Here is a 22,731-nt window from a genome sequence, read left to right as displayed (position 1 = left end):
CAAATCAAAGGTTAAGGACCACAATCCACAACCCTTATCCCAAACTCCAGTCTGTCTCTGATAAAAGCTATGAATAAAAGTTTCAGGGAACTCTCAGACATTTATAATTAACATAAACACAGTATACCATGGTATATGTTAAAGCTTCTAATTATTTTCACTTTCATGCTCAGGCATGTGGCAATGGAATAGAATATTATGTGAATTGTCATTTCACCAGTTTTGCATCTCTCATTTCTGTAAAGGTTGAAGGCAAAGGGCATACTAGATTTACTACCACAACTGTTTTAATATTGGTTTAAACCAGTATCTCTGCTATAGGAGAGGGCCAACATTCTGGTCAAAGAAATTTAACTATTTTCAGTTCCATTCTTTAGATCAGAGCATTTTCCTAAAATAACCAATTATTTCTTTCTATTAGTACTAATATCCAATACCATTTTTATTCAGATTATTGGTAAATTCTCGTTACCTCACAATTTTATGCAATATTTCTATAAAATATTGCATTTAGTGAATGCTATAGATGACTTCTCAAGTCCCCTCTAACTCTGATTCTATGATTTACTGTAAAGAATTTTAAAAATATTAATCCTATCTGAAACATGTGTTTCCCTAGATTTTTTGGTCAGAGTTTGGAGGCAAAATCAGGAATGTTGGAATTGGACTAAGAGTTAAAAACCTCAGGCAAAAGATAGATTTATGAAATCAAAAGAAAACAAAACAAAGTTAATTGTAACTAATGAGAAAAAAACCACATACCAAAAGCCCTGAAAATTCCTTTAAGAGTCACACAAGATTACACAGTATCACAACAGAACTACTATGCCTACCTACCATGACAGGAAATCAGTACAAAATAGTACTTATTTACTTTTTCAGTAATGAAATAATCAGTATTTCCAGGTTTCTATGTGCTAGGAACTGTATTTAAGTGCCAAACAAAGAATACAAGACAATCCTTTCTTTCAAAGAGCTTATATTGTAACGGGGAAGTCAATATATGAACATGAATTGAAAATGGTAGAGGAGATAGAGAACTTGTCTACCTGGTGATATAATGGAAGATCTGACTGATGGTATGGAAAACTGTTTTTGGGTAAAATCACGCAAGTGACAACTTATCAGAGTTTGGAGTACTAGGATCAAAATCTAAGCTTTGAAGGAGTTGAGGGGAAATGAAGAAAATAACCAGAGTGTCAGTGGCATGCTAAGGAGATATCTAGGAAATGAGATGTGGATATAAGTAATTAGTCTGTAAACTCCATTAAATCCAAACTTCATGAGACAAAGAAAATCATGACACAGAAAAGGGTAAGAATCTCTCCCTGCTCTAAGGAGAAAAGAAGGTGCTGGTGGTTTGGGGGTAATGTTAATAAAAGCTACAGGTACCTGTGGATATTTTGATAATTAAGAGAAGGTACTGCCTACAGAACATGAAGATTTATGAAAGCTGCAGTATGGACGGCATGAGATGATACTGGACAGAGGCAGCTAGATGGCACAGAAGTTAGAGCACTGGCCCTGGAATCAGAAAATCAGTGTGACCCTGTGACCCAGTGAACTGTGTGACCCCAGGCAAGTCGTAAGCCAATTTTATTTTGAGGAAAAGATGAGTGACAGTGTATGTATAAAGTTCTCAATATCTGAGTATTTATTATTATAGTCCCTTTAATCATGTGTTTTTTTCTGGTTTCTGTTGATTTCACTGGTTATCAGGAACTCTCAGTGAGAAACTCCTCTAATTCAAATCTGAAAATATTCTACAATTTAACCTGACCTGAGGTCTAATTGACTTGCTGAAGTTACATAGGGGAGCAAATATTCACAATATAAAGGTATTTATCAGAGAAATAAGTTCCCACTCAAGTATTCTTTCCTGTTTAACATTAGTATGTATTTTCTCCCCATTGGGCCTATGAGGAAGTTATTGTTTTAGAGAATAATTTGTATATCAAAGGATTATATAAGGACATTTTTATAACAAAGATGCCTATATAATATTTATATAACAAAAGGAATTTGGTGGAGAAAGTAAAGAGTGATAATAATATATAATTTTATTAGAAAATTATACCCTTAAATTACCATGATTAATACTTTGTCTAAAAAATTAGCACAAGTTAAAATTTTAAACTAATTTTCATCATTTTACTTCCCCCCCCCAAGATAAATTTTCAATCAAATTTTTTCTACAATTATTTAGTTTTAAGGGAATTTATTTTAACTTTTTATAGTATCAATCCTTGGGAAAATTGTTTTATAGTATCAATCCTTATAGTTTAATCGTTATCAAGAGTTTTATAGTATCAATCCTTGGAAAAATTGTTAAGCTGCTCATGGTCAGTAACAGCTCACTAGTTAACAATTTATTTTTATTATATATTATATTTTATAATAGCTAATAATTTTTATTGACTCTTGAAAAGCCTAAAATATCCCATAAAACCAGTACTTATATAGAAAGGCGACAGAGAAACTTGATAAAACATAAGCCAAACATATTATAAACTGGAGTTCTAGGGAACTATAGGCTTTCAAGGGTTTATGGAAAATTAAGCTGATAGGCTAGGACAAGAGAAATTAAAAACAAAACAAAAACAACAACAAAAAAGGGTGAGTGTCTTCTAGACATCACTTAGCTTTTTAGTTTAAAAAATCAGTATGAGAAGTTTTTGACTTCTTTCTGCTGTGCTAGACATCCATTTCTCTGGAATGTATTACCTTCTTGAGATTTACATTGTAGAATGTAAATCTATGCCTCCTCTTTCTTGAAAATAGCTACAAGTTTTGACCTTTCAAACTTTTTTGAAAATATGAATCAACTTGAAGGTAAGCCACCTAAAGATGCCTATTTCATAAAGTCCCTTTAAGAGGTATACTAATTCACTTTAAAATAGTGCTAGACTTCTGTACAGATGTTTTAACAGATATACATCTCATACATGAAGGGAGGTTCTCTTTAATATTTGCTTAATGCTATACTTTATAAAGTCTCATTCAAGAAAGTCTAGAAAGTGATAGATTTCCTCTTGCTAACCTGTGGCCATTTCCACTGGATGTGAATGGAGTCACTCCATTCCAAGGATATTTTGGATATTTTGGCACAAAATGTTTTAAGAGTGTTTAATTGTCCTGAAATTTACTTTTGTGCTCAATTTCTTTAGTTTGTACTTCTAATCTTACTTTTTTTTTAAGGCTCTCCCTCAATAGTTTAAGCCATTAAAAACGAGAGACTTCTTCATCAACCTAAGTGGGGCTGCCCTCATATATGCATATATTTTCATAAGAGAATGGGAGGTAACTAAGCATTTAAAGTTCTTTCCCATGGGTTGAAGACTATTAATAAATCTCCAGGAGATAATGAAGACTTCTTTCTTCCTTACTCCCAAACCAGGCTTATAGAAATTAAGTAGCTAGAAACTTTGAGTTTAACCTCAAATCCATGATTCAAAGTTTGTTCTTTTACAAAATTTACCAATAATCACAGCAATATATATATTCAATTATTTTAAAACTTCATTATGGGTGAAAGAGATGCAATAAATAATCAACTACAACAGAAATATTGGTAATGATGAAAAAAACTATAGATGAGTACTGTTTCTCTAGGAGATTAGCAAATACTGCTTCTCAGTATAGGGGGAAAAATACAGCCTTCAGAGCTCCAGAGAGCCCTGCAAACTAGTTGCAGCACAACAAAGACAAGAGGAAATAAAATTAAGAGTTCTCATGGGAGTATCACTGACACCTTAAAACACTGTCTTGGTAAATGCTGCCAATGTTTTTTAGGTTGGTATGTTTTCCCCTTGTATTAAAAAGATAACCAGCTCCAAAAATGCAGTACTGTAAACTTCCAGTTTCATAATTTTGCAAAAAATTATTTACTTTCACCCATGGTTCTCAAGAGGCAGTATGAATACCTATTTTCACAATGCCCTTGTGAGGGAGAGTAAATCCATGCCCAAAAAAAAAAACCAGAGTTCATGTTGTTAACAATAATTAGTTTTATAGAACCTTCTGTTTTCAAATTCTGTAACATTGAAGTCAGAACCTTAGTTTTTAGAGATTTGACATATATATTCTGAGAAAAAGCTCATAACAAATTTCATTTTAAAACTGCATAAACTTTCTCTTCAATTTTTATATTGTAGAGGATTTCTTGATAGGTTTCTAAGATCAGCTTTGTTGGGCTATTGAATAGGGAGCTCTAGAGCCTAGAATGGTGTCAACATAACAGCTTTGCCCTCTTTACTGCCAATATATACCTCCTACATGCTGTAATACCAAAACAAAACCGGTCTTGCCTCCTAGTCCCTCTCTAAACATCCTCTTCCCTTCTCCCCTTCCCCCTTGCAGAATGTGCTCATGGGATTGATTCAATTATTCCAAAGGAGTGAAATATTTTCTCTGCAGTTATAGACTAGGAATAAAGCATGTTGCAACTGTAATATGTTTTTATAAATACAAGCTATTATACTGAAGGTGGCAAAACAATCAGAAGACCTGAGCTGAGAATAAGTTCTTCCACTTATGGGATATTGGGCAAGTCCTTTAATTTATCTGCACCTCAATTTTCTCATTAAAAAAATGGGAGTAATATTACTTATAATCATTCATAGTATTATTTTCATGACCAAATAAGATAATTAATAAGCATTTGTTAAAGCAATATTATGTTTTTTATTTTACTTTATTTTTGCTGAGGCAGTTGAGGTTAAGTGACTTACCCAGGGTCCCACAGCTAGTAAATGTTAAGTATCTGAGGTCAGATTAGAACTCAGGTCCTCCTGACTTCAGGGCTGGTGCTTTTATCCACCTAGCTGTCCCTAAAGCTCCTATTAGGCACTGCACTAGGTTCTGGGAATACAAATGTAATTTGGTTGCTACTTTCAAAGAAATTATATTCTACTGAAAGAACATAATATGTTCACAGAGCATGAAATAAAAAAATATTTATTTGTGGACACTGAAGTATGTTGAAAGAAGTAATCCTTGAGTAAATACTTGAAAGCTAGGAGTTCTAGGGAGCTTATTTCAGGACAGGGAAGAACTAATAGGTAGAACAAGTATGGAAATAAGTATTGGAGCATAGAGTATGGGAGAGGGAATAGTATGTAATCAGTCTGAAAAGACAGTTGATGTTAAAATCCTCTAAGCATGAAACATAAGTTTATCCTCAAAGCAAGGGGAAATCACTGAGCAGGGGAGTAACGTGGCCAGGCCTATTCTTTAGAAATATCAGCTTGGCAGCTCTATGGAGGATAGAGTTGAGAAAGAAAGGTGGTGATAGATAAAAGGTAACAGCAATAGTAAGGAGGATGTAAACGAAGATGGTTGTGAGGGAAGGGGACATTTATAGAAGATATGGAGGAATCAATAAACCTTGGCAACTGATTTTACATGGGGGCATAATGAGGATAACTCCTATGTGGCTGTTGTTTTTTTTTTTTTGGGGGGGGTGGCCAACAATTATTTGTTTATTTTAAAATTTATTTTTTTATTTTAGATTTTTATTTACAAGACATATGCATGGAATCTAATGTTTGACAAACCCAAAGATCCCAACTTTTGGGATAAGAATTCATTATGTGACAAAAACTGCTGGGAAAACTGGAAATTAGTATGGCAGAAATTAGGCATAGACCCACACTTAATACCACCTACCAAGAGATGATCAAAATGGGTCTGTGATTTAGGCATAAAGAACAAGATCATAAATTAGAGGGACATAGGATAGTTTACCTCTCAGACTTGTGGAGGAGGAAGGAATTTGTGACCAAAGGAAAACAAGAGATCCTTATTGATCACAAAATAGAAAATTTTGATTACTTCAAATTAAGAAGCTTTTGTACAAACAAAACTAAGGCAAACAAGATTAGAAGGGAAGTAACAAATTGGGAAAACATTTTTACAGTTAAAGGTTCTGATAAAGGCCTCATTTCCAAAATAGAGAGAACTAACTCTAGTTTATAAGAAATCAAGCCATTCTCCAATTGATAAATGGTCAAAGGATATAAACAATTTTCAGATGATGAATCAAACTATTTCCACTCATATGAAAGAGTGTTCCAAATCACTATTGATCAGAGAAATGCCACTACACACCTGTCAGATTGGCTAAGATGACAGGAAAAAATGGTGAATATTGGAGGGGATGTGGGAAAACTGAGATACTGATGCATTGTTGGTGGAATTGTGAAAGAATCCAACCATTCTGAAGAGCAATTTGGAATTATGCCCCAAAAGTTATCAAACTGTGCAAACCTTTTGATCCAGCAGTGCTACTACTGGGCTTATATCCCAAAGAACTACTAAAGAGGGGAAAGGGACCTGTATGTGCCAAAATATTTATGGCAGCTCTTTTCGTAGTGCCTAGAAACTGGAAAATGAATGGATGTCCATCAATTGGAGAATGGCTGGGTAAATTATGGTATACAAATGTTATGGAATACAGAGAGGCCTGGAGAGACTTAAATCAACTCATGCTGAGTGAAATAAGCAGAACCAAGACATCATTATACACTTCAACAACAATAATGTATAAGTCTGTATTCTGATGAAAGTGGGTATCTTCAACATAGAGAAGATCTAATTCAGTTCCAATTCATCAATGATGGACAGAATCAGCTACACCCAGAGAAGGAACACTGGGAAATGAATGGACTATTTGCATTTTTGTTTTTCTTCCCAGGTTATTTTTACCTTCTGAATCCAATTCTTCCTATGCAACAAGAAATTTAGTTCTGCACACATATATTGTATCTAGGATATACTATAACACATTTAACATGTATAGGACTGCATTTTTGTTTTTCTTCCCAGGTTATTTTTACCTTCTGAATCCAATTCTTCCTATGCAACAAGAAATTCAGTTCTGCACACATATAGTATATCCTAGATACTACTCAATATACTATAACACATTTAACATGTATAGGGGAGGAGGAGGAGGGAAGGAGGGGAAAATTCGGAATATAAGTGAATGCAAGGGATAAATGTTGTAAAAAAATTACCCATACATATGTACTGTCAAAAAAATTACAATTATAAAATTTTTAAAATAAAGTATATTTAAAAAAAAAAAACACAAGACATATGCATGGGTAGTTTTTCATTATCTACCCTTGCAAAACCTTCTGTTCCAACTTTTCCCCTCCCTCTCCCCCTCCCCCCTCCCCTAGATGGCAGATAGACCAATACATGTTAAATATGTTAAATAACTCCTATGTTATAAACCTAGATGACTGAAAAAAAAATAGAAAAATTAGGAAGGGTGGGTTTAGGGGTAAATATTCAGTTTGCCCTAGGATAGCCTGGTAAAGAGTCAGCAAGTTATAGGAAAAGGCTGTGTATGTAGATTTAGGAGTCAAATTGTATAAAGCTGTCAGCAGAACTACATAGTGATCTGATTACTGATTTTACTTCTAAACATTATATACAATGTGAACTATTGTTATGTTTCAAGAATCTTCAAAAGGAAAAGGGCTGGGAGATTAAGGAGGAGGTGGTAGGTGATAGCAGTAACTCTGTAGAGAGCAGTAACCTCTGGAGAACTATACTTATAACAAGGTGTTAACTCAATGGAATTGATAAGATAATGGTTTTCCAGTTCATATATATACTTAGTACTTAGCATGGTGATGTAATGGTTCTCTATTTCACACATAGTCAGTATGCTGTAATGATGTAATTACAATAAGGTATATAAGGGCTAAGAAGCACTGGATGAAAGACTTTCTATAAAGAATCTAGACTCTATTCTTGACCATTCTCATTGTGTCTATCCTGCTGAGACTAAGGCCTGTTCTAAAGGAACCTCCAGAAAACTAGTCCGGACATTACGTAACCCAAGGCAGTTTCTTCCCCCAGAGACTGACTCTCCCTGCCAAACAGACTCAATAAAGTGATGCTGGGAATAAGGAATCTTTCTTCTTTTCCCTCACAAATTCCAAATTAATGCTATTTGGGTTATAATTTTAGTCATTTATTTGCCATTTAAATTTTATTTTCTCAAGTTTCTTTCTATTAATTTATCAGGGTTAACATTTCACAATGAAGTTCATTAGTTAATAAAAGTAAAGAAGAAAGAAATCAACCAATTTTTAGTACCTCTTCATCCTAAAACATGTTTTAAGACCTTCAGGGCTGTCTTTTTTCCTTTGGTTCCCATAAATTGTTTTATCTATCTAAAATCTGAGTCTTGTTATCCAGAACACTCTTCTCTATCATTGCACCAAGATCTTTGCACTATAAAACTAACCAAAAATGTTAGTGCTGACTTGAAAGTGTCCCTCTTCTCCCACATGCCTGATAACATCCAGTAACATAGCCTGTGCTTTCCATTACAAATAGTTATCTGAAGGGAGGGGGTTTGAGTTCTCCCTACTTAGCCAATAGGTGACAAAACAACATTTTAAATAGTTGGCTCATGAGATACTTGGCTAGCTTTGGATAATTTTCCAAGTCCTTCCCACTCAAATAACTTTTCCTCATAGACTATTTTATTTTTTAAACTTAGTCACTGTTCTGCTTAGGACTTCCTTTTAACTTTCTACATTTAACTTAAATTTGAGATTTCTAAGTTCATTATTATTACTAAAATCACAATCTTATTGAGTCTGTAAAATTCAATTTCATTACTCATTTATCTTCAGCTATGTGGTTCATTACTCTTTAAAAAACTAATACACACATTGTAAGTACTTAATAAATGTTACTAATTCCTCATACTGACTATATTTACCTGATTTATTCTCCCAATAAGCTGTTAAGATCATTTTCTAGTTTTGTTTTTACAAGGACCTAAAAGATATTTAAACTTCCTTGAATACTAGTAAAAAACTAGTTACAATATATTCTTTTCTCAATTATAAGTATTAGCATTTAGAAAATAGCCTTATGTTAGAATTGCATACTAAATTTTTTCTTCTCAGTATTAGACTAATATATATGAATGTTGATTAATATTTAGAAAATCAATCTTACTGAGTAAGGGCTTGAAATAAGTTCTTCTGAAAATGAACAAGTCCCATTTGGATACTTCATAACATCACAAAAAAATAATCGCAGATTCTTAGTGGTCAAGGTAAGGAGACCACTCAGGATTGTGCTTCTCTTAACATAAAATCTAATAAAATTAGGGTTTTTTTTGGCTGCCATATAATACTGCTGACTCACTGAGCTTGTGGTCTATTAAAATGTGTACCTCTTTTCTCTCCTCAATTTACTGCTGTTTTTGTTAAGTTCAAATATGAAACATTTGCTCACTAGCTAAAGACTTTCTGTCCTGGCTCTTGAATACTATCTACTAAGGGATAAAGGGGACATAGTGAAATCAGTTTCTTGAATTATGGAAGTATAAAATGTTTACATCACAAGACTCTAATATGTAATAAAATTTACAAAATAGACAAGTAATATGATTCCAGCCTGAATAGCACATTAGTTTTTAAATCAAACTTTTTAACTAAGCCTAATCATTAGAACTTCTATCAACCATAAAAAACATTTTTAAAGTAGTAATTTGTTTAACTAGTGTACACAATGATAATTTCGATAACATTTATATTCAGAACTCTCAACCTGTTTCTAATTGAAATCATAGCTCAGAAATCCTAGAATCTTGACCATTAATTAATCCCAAATCTGAATAAGCACCTATTTATCAAATGTACAGCTGAATTAGGGCAGAACATAGTAAATACTACAATCTCTCTTTTTTCTTATTGTGAAATCAATTGACAAACATTTCAGAAGTACAAAAAAGAACATGAGATCTTCTGTTATGTACAGTTTACTTTTTAAGATATGTGTACATAACTTTGTTATCTCATATATATATAAAACCCATAATATAACAAGTATATATAACTTATAATGTTGTTAACTCATATTTAGATTGTATTCCATTAAAATCTCTAGGTTTTCTCCAGACCCATGTCTAGTCAAATTTTCTCTGACTGAAAAAAAAATTTGGGGAACCAATTTAGTCCAAGACGACACCCTTCCCACCACTCACCCAAAGAACAGTTTCACATTTACTCCTATTAAATCTCAAATCATTCAATTTGGCCCACCATTCTACTGTTCTGAAATTTTATCAAATTATGCTTCTGTCATCAATGTTATGAACCATCCCTTATAGCTTTGAGTCACGTGCAAATTTGATAATCATGATATTTGTGCTTTAATTCGAAATAAGTGACTTTAAATTGACACTGAGCCATTAATTAATGACTGACTGGATCTGGTCATCATGTCATCATGAATTCAACCAGCTTTGAATACACTGTCTAGCCCAGGCACCTCTAAATCTTTTAAGAACTGCATAAGGGATTTCATTAGAGATTTATTAAAATCTAAGTAAAATATTTGTGTAATATTCCTGAGGCATAAAAATTATTTAGCACTTTTAGTTTAAAAAGTGATTTTACAATTTTTAAAATTTTATTTAATCCTCACAACATTCCTGTAAAAGAGGTACTTCTGGTATTATTCTTGCTATTTTTGTAAGTGAGAATATTGAGGTTCAGTGATGCTAAATGGTTTGTCTACATCACACAACAGTAAATTTAAGTTCAGAACTTATCTGTCAAGCATCTATAATACATAAGATGTTGGGAATATAAAAATAAAAATGACCAAGTCCCTGTTCAAGGAGCTCACAACAGAAGAGTAATTCTAGTCTTTCAAGTATTTCCCAGAAAAAATGACAAGTTTCTTAACAGGTGTAAATGAAAACAGAAAGCACATAAGAATTTTACAAAAGCAGCTGTTAAGAGAGATAACCATTTCCATAGCAAAATGGAAAAACAGTGGCAGAAATGTCTTAACAACTTAAATAGAAAGAATCCTGGAGGAGAAAATGGTTTCTAATTCTGAATCAAAAATGTGTTTCTAGATTTAATGAACTTTCTTGGAGAATTGTAAATTTAGCAGATGGTCTAAACACACTAGCCTATGTTTATGGAAAAAAATCTCCAAGGAAAAGAAAAGGTTTTGAACCCTTTAGTAACTGTATAACCTCTGGGTAGCCCCTTAAGATTCATGCACAATTTTATAAGTCTAGGAGTACTTTGATATATTCCAGATAACTTCTCTCTATTATTCTTAACAGATAATTATAGATTGTTGTGGGCAGGATAATACTGCCTTATTTTCAACTCTAGCTACTTATTTCTCTTAAGGACCTGTTCTGCTACCGTTAGACTTTGAACATTTGACTCTTGAGGTAAGCTACATCCTTGAGACCAAGACCAGGGTTAGTTTTTTGCCTGTCTTTGTATCCCCAGAATTTGCATAATGCCAGTTTTATAATAAGTATTTAATAATTGTTTCCTCATTTGACTTCTGCATATGACTTCTGATCCAAGAATCTGGACTCTAAAGAATGCCTGCAGTTTGAATTGGGAACGAGTCAAAAGTATGTAAAGTTATTTCTTTTCAGACCTTTTATTTATTTATTTCTTCCTTCTTCAAAAAAAAGTTAAACCTACTTTCTCTGAAGTGGTCGGAATTTTACATCAGTCTGAGAAGTGAGATCAAACATACTTCATAGATTGTTGTTTGAAACAACTCAATGCATGTCAAGCCAAAAAGCACTTAACTAGCACATCCAGTGTTAATACTTTGTACAGAAACAATCCCTGCCCTCAAGAAATTTACAACTTAAGTCATGTCAATAAGCATTTATTATATGCTAACTGTATACCAGTCATTGTGCTAAGCATGGGGATACAAAGAAAAGCACAAGATCTCAAGGAGCTCCCAGTAGAAGGCACAGAGATGAAATGTAAACAACTATTTATAAAACTATTTACAAAGAAGATATGGAAGAGAAAAATCTGGAGATGATATTAGAAGGAAGTCACTAGCATTAAGGGCAACCAGGAAACACCTTATGTAGAATATAAGATACAGTATGTGGAAATGCCTTGTATCTATGAAATGCTACATAAAGGTAACATTATTTAGGAGTTATAATGCAACAGGAAGAATACTGGATTAGGAATAAGAGGACCAAAATTTCAATTCTGGCTCTTCCGTGCACTTCAATTCTGTGACTTTGGACAAATCTCACACACACACACACACACACACACACACACACACACACACACACACACACACACACACACTGCAATATTAGATTACATTATAATAATCTAATATATTACATTATATTAGGTAGAGCACATAAATGTCATCTATTGTCAGTGCTAACTAAACAAGTAACTAACTTATGGGATATCAACTAGGAACTAAAGAAAACCTTAAGGATTTATTTTTATCTCCATTGCTTGATTCAGGCCTGTAGTTAATTATGCCTTTAAAGAACATAACAAACCAAAAAATGGCAGTAGGCAGGAAGCACCAACCAAGGAATGGCAGTAGGCAGGAAGCACTTTTAGGGGTTAAGGCATAGGTGCTGGTTTCAAGTGGGTTGAAACTGCCTGCTAATTTGGAACACTATATAATTTGGTTTTTCAAACCCAAAGACCTCTACCCATCCCCAAATAACTTGAAATGCATAATTTGAAAAGCATTTCTAAATGCTTTGCTGGAGTTTTAAAGGAAAAGAAAACAATTTAAAATTTTTACTCTTATGGATTCTCTAGATTGTTGTATGAAGCACAACTTTATTATTAATTATGAATTAATATTGAGTCATCTGTTTGACCTGAGAGCTAATCTTTTGAGGATCACTGAGGTCTTTTGCAAAGCATTTATTTAAAACTTGTTAGGTTGGCAGCATTTTTGCATGTTCTTATAAATGTACGTGTCGTATTTATTTGCTCCTCTGTGTTCAACCTTCTCTTTTTTAAAGACCAAACACCTACAATAGAAGGGGAGGGGAAGGAATGGAGATTACTGCGCTACATGAGCTGCACTAAAGGTTAGTGTAGCATTATATCCCAAATTTAAACAAATTAACAATAATAAGCAAATATAAGAAGGGTAACCTTATTCCTTTAAAATACTGAGTTAATCTACTGGGACTTTAGATGTATTTAGACGAAAATTAAAGTTGTCTTTTATAATCCTATAATTTAGTGTAATCATTCCAACTATGATTCAAAACCACCCTAGGAGGATACCACAAGGCTGCATCAAGGCTTGCAGATGAAGATGTTAGTGTTTCACAATTCATCCAAAATACAAATGTATCAGAGACATACCAGTTGTTAGATTTCTTAATATCCCTTCACATTTTTTTTTATACCTGTTGTTGGAATAGAACATGCATCTATAATTGTATAATTGTATAGCTTGGTGGATAAAAAGAGACCTTGGGAGTAAAGGAAGACCTGAATTCAGGTCCCAATTCTGATACAATACAGGCTGAGTAGCACTAAGCAAGGGACTCACTGCTCCAGGAAACTTGTTAAGACAAAAGTTGAAAAGATTATATTGAATTATACTGGCAGAGGGATTTTGTTCAGATTTCTGAACAAAAATCAAGGAAACAATCTTCAGGTCACATATAATCGAGCTCAACTCAAATTCTATGTGGATAGCTTTGTAGAAGTACTTTGTAGAAGTACTTCACTATTTCAACAGTATAAATGGCTTGTGTTCATGTACACTCAAGGTGTTTGGAAGGAGTAGCAAAGTGTTATCATACAGCTTTTGGACTATCTTATAAATATAAACTTGACTTTTGGTTTTCCTGCTTCAAGTCAGTCTCCACTATAAACCCTGCTCCACTCAAACCAATCTTCCTAAATTGCATATATAACTATATTATTTCCCCCTTCATTAAACTCCAGTGATTCCCTATCAATTAATCAATTAATCAAGTAATCAATTAAAAAAACCATTTGGCATTCAGATCCTTTTATGACTTGGACCCTTTACTACATACCTTTCTAATTTTACACCTTACTGCCCCCCTTACTGTTCCTTCCAAACATAGCACTTCATTTCCTAATTCTGGTCATTTTCACTGGCTGCCCCCATGGCAAAAAGTCTTTCTAAATTCTCCTTAATCTTAGTGCTTCCCTTATGAGAATATTCCCAACTTACCTTATATATTTGTATACACTTGTTTACATGTTTGGCTATCCCCATTAGATTACAAGTTTCTTAAGAGTATGCACTGTTTTTTTGGGGGGAGGGGGTGTCTTTTTGTATCCCCAGTTTAGCACAGTGCCTGGCACATAGTGAGCTATGCATTACTAAATGCTAACTGACTGATTCTAAGGTATTTATTCAATGGACATAGTAGAGAAAATAAATTGTATCATTATTGACATTCTTTACTATAAATTAAACTTTAGAAAGAAATTGCAGCTAAATGAAAAGGTGATTCAACTGTGCAGACAAAAGTAAAAAGTTGTAAAATTCATAGACATTTGGATAAGCATATGCAAAACGACTACCAGGAATTAAGTGCAGCCAATGCACTGATAATCCAAATAAAATCAAAGTATATTTTGATACTCATTCTCTCCAATGTATATATAAGCACAGTTAAGAATGGCCAAAAATAAATAAATAAATAAATAAAGTTAGGAGGACCTGAGTTCAAATTTGACACCAGACACTTAAACACTTCCTAGATGTGTGATTCTGGGCAAGACACTTAGCCCCAATTGCCTCAGGAAAAAAAAGAAAAAAGAAAAAAAACAAAAAACAAAAAAACTTGTACACTACATAGGAGGCTTCTGGTAGTAAGTCACAACTTTTGAAAAAATGGGAGATGGACAAGGTGAGCACCAATACTTGCTACTACTGCTATTATTAACAGCTAATGTTTAATATAACTCTAGATGGGGCAGGAATTGTGCTAAGCCTCTCCATCTGATCCTCATAACAACACTTGGAGGTAGGTGCTACTATTATCTCTTAAGCTCCCAAATTTCTTCTTGAAACAGGAACCACTATTTTTAATACCACTAGTCTTTTCCAGTGATACAGTATGACTGTAGGACATGGAATAGCAGCCTCCAAAAAATGAAATTAAGGATCATTGCCCAAAAAAGCTTCAAGATAGATATGTGATGGTCATGGTCAGAATGCTACACATTATAAATGAGGAAATATACAGAAAACAGAATTGTATAAATTTTGACTCACTATGCAATTAGTACTATATGTTATAATTATATGTAAGATATATAATTACAAACATAATTATATATCATGATGTCACTATATTATTATTATTTATTATAAATGAAACGATAAGACAGAAATTTCATCTGAATAAAAGACTGGTACACAAGTTCTTCTACGCAAGCATATAAAGAAATTGGCAAAGATGGTTTTCCTATGTAGCCAAAGACAAGAAGACATAAAATTTGATGAAATATCTGGCTATCACCTACCAAGCCACCCATGATAAGCCTGTGTAAAAAGATAGGGAAAGTATTACAAAGGGCGCGAATGTGTAGCTTAAAAAAAAAAAAAGCAATGTGTAGCTTAAAAGAGGGGATAATCACATGGTGAAAAAAGAGATAACTGCCACACAGGCTTTGGGCTTCCTCACTATTCCTGCATGTCAAGAGAACATGAAGAAGGCCCCTGGAACACTGGGTGGATCCTCTGCAGAAATGAATTTATGGGAGGACTTAGATAAGAATTGTACAGTATGGACAGGCACAGATGGGATCTGCATCACTGGAGGGAATATCTATACTACTAAGATTCCAGATTCACTGGAGTAATTAAAATTCCTGTTTGTAACTAGTGAATAATATTTCCATCTGAGAACCCTAGGCCTAAACAACCATCATGTGGTAATACTGAATGAGACTGTAAATAGCATCTTTAAAAAAAAAAATGCTATATATAGGAAACAGTGCCAACGAACACTGGCTTGGGAGGAAGATGACCCAGGTTAAGCCAGTCAGTCAATAAACATCTGTTATGTGATAGTACATGTCTTAGTACCAGGACTTAGTACCTAAGTGCTAGGGATACAATATGATGCAAAAGAATGTTTGATTTCTAGTCATCATCCAAGTACAGGGTATGTCTATCTGTCTACTTGGACTATTACACTATTCTCAGAACTAGTTTTCCCACTACAGTCTCTTGCAATCTCTGTACAAATCTGGTAACATTCATTTTTCAAAACTTTCAACAAAGCCAGATGGGTTACAGATTGTCACAAACTGATATTCCTACCCTTGCAGCTTTCTCTCGTATTTCTCTATATTCCCCATTTACTCTTTCTGGAACATAGTCCAGTGATTTTCAAAACCCTTTAAAACTCTTTAGGGGGCCTGTGAAGAAGTCAAAATTATTTTTTTATAATACTACAAATGTAATTATGAGCCACATAAAAGTTCTTTAATAATAAATTCTTACTAATTTTTAAGAGTGTAAAATCAGATTTGCTTTTCTTTTAATACCTATCTTTCTCTCCACCTCCCACTTCCATTTCCTAAACATTTTTCAAGACCCAGATCAAATGTTATAAAACTTTCCTTGATCTTCCATCAAGTCAGAAGTTATCTTTCCTTACTTAAACCTTAATCTTACATAAATGTTTTATTATACCTTTTGTATTTTGTATGTATTATTCTATATTAGTGACAACTGTGAATCATTTTCTTAGTTTTTAAATTGAATTTGTTGCTAAGAAATGCAAGAGTACTGGGCCTGTATCCTAAAGAGATCATAAAAAAGATGTGCAAAAATGTTTGTAGCAGCCTTTTTTTTTTTTTTTTAGGGGAAAGGAACTGAACTGGAAACTGAGTGGATTCTAATCAGTTGGAGAATGGCTAAATAAGTTATGGTATATAAATGCTATAGAATATTATTGTTCTGTAAGAAATGATGATTTCAGAAAGGACTGGATGCTAAAAACTGAATGCTAAAAGTGAAGTGAAAAATATCCAAGAGAACATTGTATATAGTGACAAGATTAATTTTGGTAACAAGGCACTTTTCAATAAGATGATGGAGAGAGCCATCTACAACCAGAGAGAGGGCTGTGGGGTACGTGTGAATATGGAACACAACATAATATTTTTACTTTTTTTGGTTGCTTGCATTTTGTTTTCTTTCTAACTTTTTCCTTCTTGATCTGATTTTTGTTTTATAGCATAATAATTGTGGAAATATGTATAGAAGAATTGCATGTGTTTAATCTACATTGGATTACTTACTATGTCTAAGGGAGGGGGGGTAGGGAGAAAGAGCAGGAGAAAAAAATTTGGAAGAATGTGCATGTTGAAAACTATGCATCTATTTTGAAAATAAAAAGTTTAAAAAATGCAAGAGTAAAATAAATGCACACATGTATGCAATTTAAAAATCTAAAAATATTGTCAACTCAGAAAATGACAGCATGATTGACTTTAATAAACTAAGGAGAACTTAAAATAGATCATTAAATTGAGCCTTTGCTCAATTTAATAATAAGCATGGTCCTAAGAAGCTGACATTTCCTCCTTCCTCATACAGACATTCATTCTATCTCCACATTTTCCATTTTCTATCTTTCACATTTTCCATGTCCTTTACTAGACAGGGATTGCACATTATAATAATTCCAGTATTTCTCCTCCCCTAGGTCAGCTGAAGTCCCTACAAAGGTATCTTCATGCACTGCCTTAAATTTCTTTACTCATTCCTCAACTCTTTAAATCTGGCTTTTGATCTCACTCAAATGAAATTGCCATCTCCTTAGTTACTAATGATATGAATTTACTAATTCTAATCTTCTTTCAGTTTTACATGGTAGGATACTACTAGTTTTTCTTTTCTACCTCAATGGGTAGAAGTGGAAGACCACTTCATCTTGCTCTCCTTTTCTGGTTAATCATGTATATCATAACTTCTAATCATGGGTGTTCCCCAAGCTTGTCTTGGATCCTCTTTACTTTCCCCTATATTATCTTTCTTGTTCAAATCATTAGTTTGCAATGGTTTAACTATCCTACATCTATGTAAATGACTCCCAGATCTATGCCTTTCAAGTTTTCTTTCTGTTGTTTAATTCCATGTTACCATTTGCCTATTGGATATTTCAAACTGGAAGTTCTAAAACTCAATATGTCCAACATGTCCAAAATAGAACTCATGAACTTTCCCCTCAAATTCCTCCCCTTTCTCCAGTCTTTCTTATTTTTGCAGAAGGTACCACCCATCCTCAGAGATTCATAACTATTCTCACTCTTCCTCATTCCACATATCTAATCAAATGTCAATTATGACTGTTTCTATCTTCTATCTCTTATATTTGACCTTATAGAACTACAATTCAGTTTAGGTTCTCATCTCCTTTCCTTTAGATACTGTAAAATTGGTCTCCCTAACTTAATTCTCTTCCTATTTTAGTCTAGACTATAATGCATACTTTATAACTCTCCTATTAAAAATCAACTTAAGTGGCTTCCTATCATCTCTTTAATCAAATAAAGTCCTCTTTAATTTGTAAAGCCCGATGCAACCAACCTCCAATCTACATATCTCTAGCCTTAATGGATATTTCTTTCTCACAATGGGATCCAATCAAACACAGGACTGCTCTTTGTTCTTCACTCAAAACATTTCATCTCTGATCTCTGTGTTTATGCTCTGGTTATTGTTCCTCATGCCTTAAATGTACTCTCATTATCTAACCCTCACAGTTACCTTCCCTTAAGATTAAGATTAAACATAATCTTCTGATAAAAATTTTTCTGAATTCTCCTGTCCAAATGCTATTACTCCCTCTTTCAAATTACTCTACATTGTGTATGTATATGTAAGCACATATGTATTTTACTAACTTTAATTTATGCTGCATGTTATCAGATATACCTTATGTATTTTTTTGTCTTCCCCATTAGAATACAAACTCCTTGAAAGCAGTGAAGTCCTAGCAATTTATATTCTAGATGTGCTTTTTTGAAATCTGGTATTTTTCCTGATCTTTAGTTGAGTGAGAATGCATAATACAGTCCATACAATCCATCAAGTATTTTTAAGTATGCCAATGCTGAGACTTCCCATGTTATATACATTTTAAGTACCTAAAGGAATTATATTCTACACTTAAATAAGCTTCTGAGGAAATAAATGTGAAATCAAGAGGCTTGTCATATTATCATTGCAGTCCTTTGAATTAAATAATTAAATAATGTTGAATTAAATAATGTTAGCATGACAAGAGTTCCAGCAAAAAAAAACTCTCTTTACTGTTCAATAATATTGAGCTATAAAAAGAAACAATAATCACTGAAAAAACTTTAAATATGGATTTGAGAATGGGTTTGAGGATGATCAGAATGTGTAAATATTGTATCTTTTTCAAGAGATTTGTAAAGAGCTCCTCACAGTAAATAGAATTCCCAGTCCTCCTTGGAACATTTCCCCATTTCTCCTTATTGTAGCACTTGGTGCTTTGTAACAGGATAATCAAATTATGTGAACTATTTTAAAAAAAAAGCTAGAATAGTAAAACCTATTCACTTTGTATATTTCAAAAGATCTACAGGAACGATAATATAGAAAGCCAGGAAATTTAGAATTTTCACTAATTAAAATGAGTTATTAAAGAAAAGGTAACTTGCTTCTTTAACATTCCAATTTGCACATATTTAAAAGGAAAATTTAAACATGAACATGGTTAGACACAAAAGTGAAATATATTTAAGAATTAAATTGAAAGTTCATTTCAACTAGTCTCCTAAAGATAATAATGGCATGATAACCAATGCAGAAAATCTATACCATGAATGATTCAACAGCAGGTAGAACAGAAGAGGTAAGTACTCAGTTTTAAGACTCCATTGGAATTTTAACAACATTTCAATTCATCTTTGAATAGGCCTATAAACTAAACAGGCATGACAATTAATGCAGACTTGAAACCAAGGCTAACACCTAATGTAATGTTGCTGAATCCCTTCAAAGAAGAGGTATGAATAGCTCAGAAATCTCAACTGCTCTATTAAAAGAGCTACTGAAATTTTCCCTCAGAAGAAAAACACAGAAAATTTTCAAGTCTCATCTATATAGTATAGCCTAGTATATAGCTAAAAGATGGTAAAAAAAGATGAGTTCTGTATACATAAAATTTCTGTGTCCTTTTCAGTGGTACAGGCTGAGACTAAGACAAACTTCAGGAAGGTTTACACTGGGTTTTATTACCAGAGTATCTGAGACAAATGTAAAAATAAAATTCAGAAGACTCACATTTATTGTTTCACAAATTTGCTGTGGGTTTTGCTAACCAAAGTTATCTTCCTAGCAATGAATCTATTTTTACTGAGTTGTACAGAGAGAGCTCTGCAAAAAGGAGGAACGGATGGGTGGGTACATGCTACAAAACAATTCTGAATCTACATTATTACCACTAGTTAAAGTGTGGATGGGGGTAGGAGGAGGAAAGTGTGGCCTTAGAGTAAGGAAGACCAAAAGTGTAAAGTACCTGTTTGTCTCTTAATCTTCACTCCCCAATTCCCACAAGGAAGAGGAAAAGTTCTGAAAGGCATCTGGAATGATTCCCAAGATAAAACTAATACAGTCCAGGGCCCAGGAGGTAGCCTGTGTTTCACAAAAAGTCAACCTCCTTTACAATGCCTGAATTACAATTGCTTAACTATAAGGCTCCTTTCCAATGCTGCAAATCTTGGCCTTCCCCCACCTTCCTGGGCCAGGCCAGTATGTCTGATTCTGGCTAGGTATCTCCCTGACCAATTGTGTCCCCTCCCCAACTGGGAGAAGACAGGAAAAGAGAAAATAGACAAAGACATGAGATAGTCATGCATCTGCAAAGGGGGGACAAGGAGATTAGGTCCTGATTGTCACATTATTCTTCCCTCTGATGCTGGTGAAAATCTTCCAATAGTTTAGAATTTTATCCCCATGAAATGTTAAGGATTTCCTCCATATGCCTTGGGATAGTTAAAGAATGCCATAAAGATTCACTTGTCGAAAAGAAATACTTTTAAGCCAATGTTAAAGAGCCCCAGATTCACAAAAGAACCAGGGATTGAAACAAGTTTATGCTTACTACCTGGTATGACTTTTAACAAATCCTTTGGTTCTCACATCTGAAAAGCGAGGGAGTTGGACTGTATTTCTAAGGTCCTTTTCAAACTACTTGGTAAGCCAACATTCCCTAAACTTATAAACTTAAATAACTACATTATTATGCATTGGAGTCTAGCCTTTCCCAAAGCAAAATCCAAGCTATAAAGGCACTTCATTTTACATCTCATTTGTGAGGTGTCAGTTATAGATATGACAAAGTGACATATAACAGTTCTAAGTATACGGCTCAGCCTTGACACATATGAAGACTTTTACTAAAGAGGAACACAGATTTAGGGAGGGAAAGGGGATTCTTACAATTTAAGAAATCCTTGGTCCCTGGGATTATTAAAATTGTTAAAAATAGCTTTTATTTTTCAAACTAAAAATAAAACAAAAACAAAAGCACATTTCACTTATGTAGTTTAAAAAAATAGGCAAGTAGTATCACCAAAGTTTTCCCTTCAATTACTTTTCCTCTTTGTCAAGAAAATCAGCTTGCAGAAATGTATTTTTTTTAAATATACTCATATATACTGCATATATAGGAGGAGGTTTTCATTTGTGTGAAGTGTGTAAGAATGAACCTATCTGCTTTCCCACAAAAATATTATTTATGTTTTATTTCCTTAATGTGTATATATTATCAATTTTAATTATAGATTTCTCTTTAATGAATAATCCTAATAATTTAATGACTATCCTGTCTGAAGCTTTTGTCATTATTTATGTAGCCAAATGAAGCAATAAACGGAAAACTTAAACCTACTACTACTATATGTATAAAAATAAATCTTAATTTCCCATATTACACTCAATATTTAAGGCAATTAGAGAGCCATAAACTCTCAATTGTTTATAATTGTTTAATGATAGTAGACCAACTTTCTCTCATTGGAAGAACACTTTCTAAAACATTTCTGAAAAGTGGTTAGTTAGCTAACCCCCTGCTTGAACAATTTCAGTGAAAGGAATCTCACTACTTAAAAAGGAAGCTCATTCCATTTTATAAATCTTCTAAGTTCTAAAAAGTTCTTCCAAGATTTAATTATGACAAATCAGTATTTAATTTTAAAATTTAAGTTTTCCTTATAATAGTTAATTCCTGAAGGTATAATCAAATGGAGCTGGACTGTTATATGATCAGTTATACATATAGCTTATAAAAATGGAGAAAGGACAAGTAATCCATGTCTTGCTCTTATATATTAAAAATTATTTTAGTAACGTATGGTTTAGTTACATATATCTACTTTTTAAGTTCACAAAGGTGGAATAGCCTACTGCTTATCAAGCCAAACCATGAGCAAAAGATATCTAGCACCCTTAGTTATCATTGATTCTAAGAGGAACAGGTGAAAAATGCAGATTAGAAATTTAAGCATAATAGGTGAAATTTGGGGAAATTTCCCTGAAAAATTAATAAAGTAAAAGAATACTCACCCCCTGGAGTCCTTGAAACTGAATTGAAGGTCTGGAAGGAGTTAAATTCTATTTAAAAAAAAAAAAGAAAAGAAATAAGAAAATTTAAAAATCAGCTTAAGCTGTATTATAGTAACATAGTACTAATCTCTTAAAAAATTCAAATTTGGTGAGAATAAGTCTCACCAAAAAATCTTATCTTACTTTTTAAAGCAATTATGGGACTAAGGTGACATAAGAGTTTGTTTACTATAAAACTATAAAAATTTGATTTTTAATTAGTTTTTCTCCCCATATTGACTGAATTTGTTGATGCCGTAAGAAATATTTTTG

At 33.2% G+C, this 22,731-nt stretch overlaps 1 protein-coding gene across 2 annotated transcripts in view; it reads right to left on the bottom strand.

Moving 5' to 3' along the window:
* The window catches only part of ELL2 (elongation factor for RNA polymerase II 2), a 77,766-nt gene that overhangs the window by 36,656 nt on the left and 18,379 nt on the right, over positions 1 to 22,731 (bottom strand). For both annotated transcript variants that reach the window (XM_074282035.1, XM_074282036.1), the window contains exon 2: positions 22,420 to 22,467. In XM_074282035.1, the coding sequence (XP_074138136.1) occupies positions 22,420 to 22,467 (48 nt within the window). The remainder of the gene's footprint in view (positions 1 to 22,419; positions 22,468 to 22,731) is intronic.

This window comes from Sminthopsis crassicaudata, chromosome 1 (assembly GCF_048593235.1).
Source record: "Sminthopsis crassicaudata isolate SCR6 chromosome 1, ASM4859323v1, whole genome shotgun sequence".
NCBI classification, from domain to species: Eukaryota; Metazoa; Chordata; class Mammalia; order Dasyuromorphia; family Dasyuridae; genus Sminthopsis; species Sminthopsis crassicaudata.
This window is presented reverse-complemented; position numbering and strand designations above follow the sequence as displayed.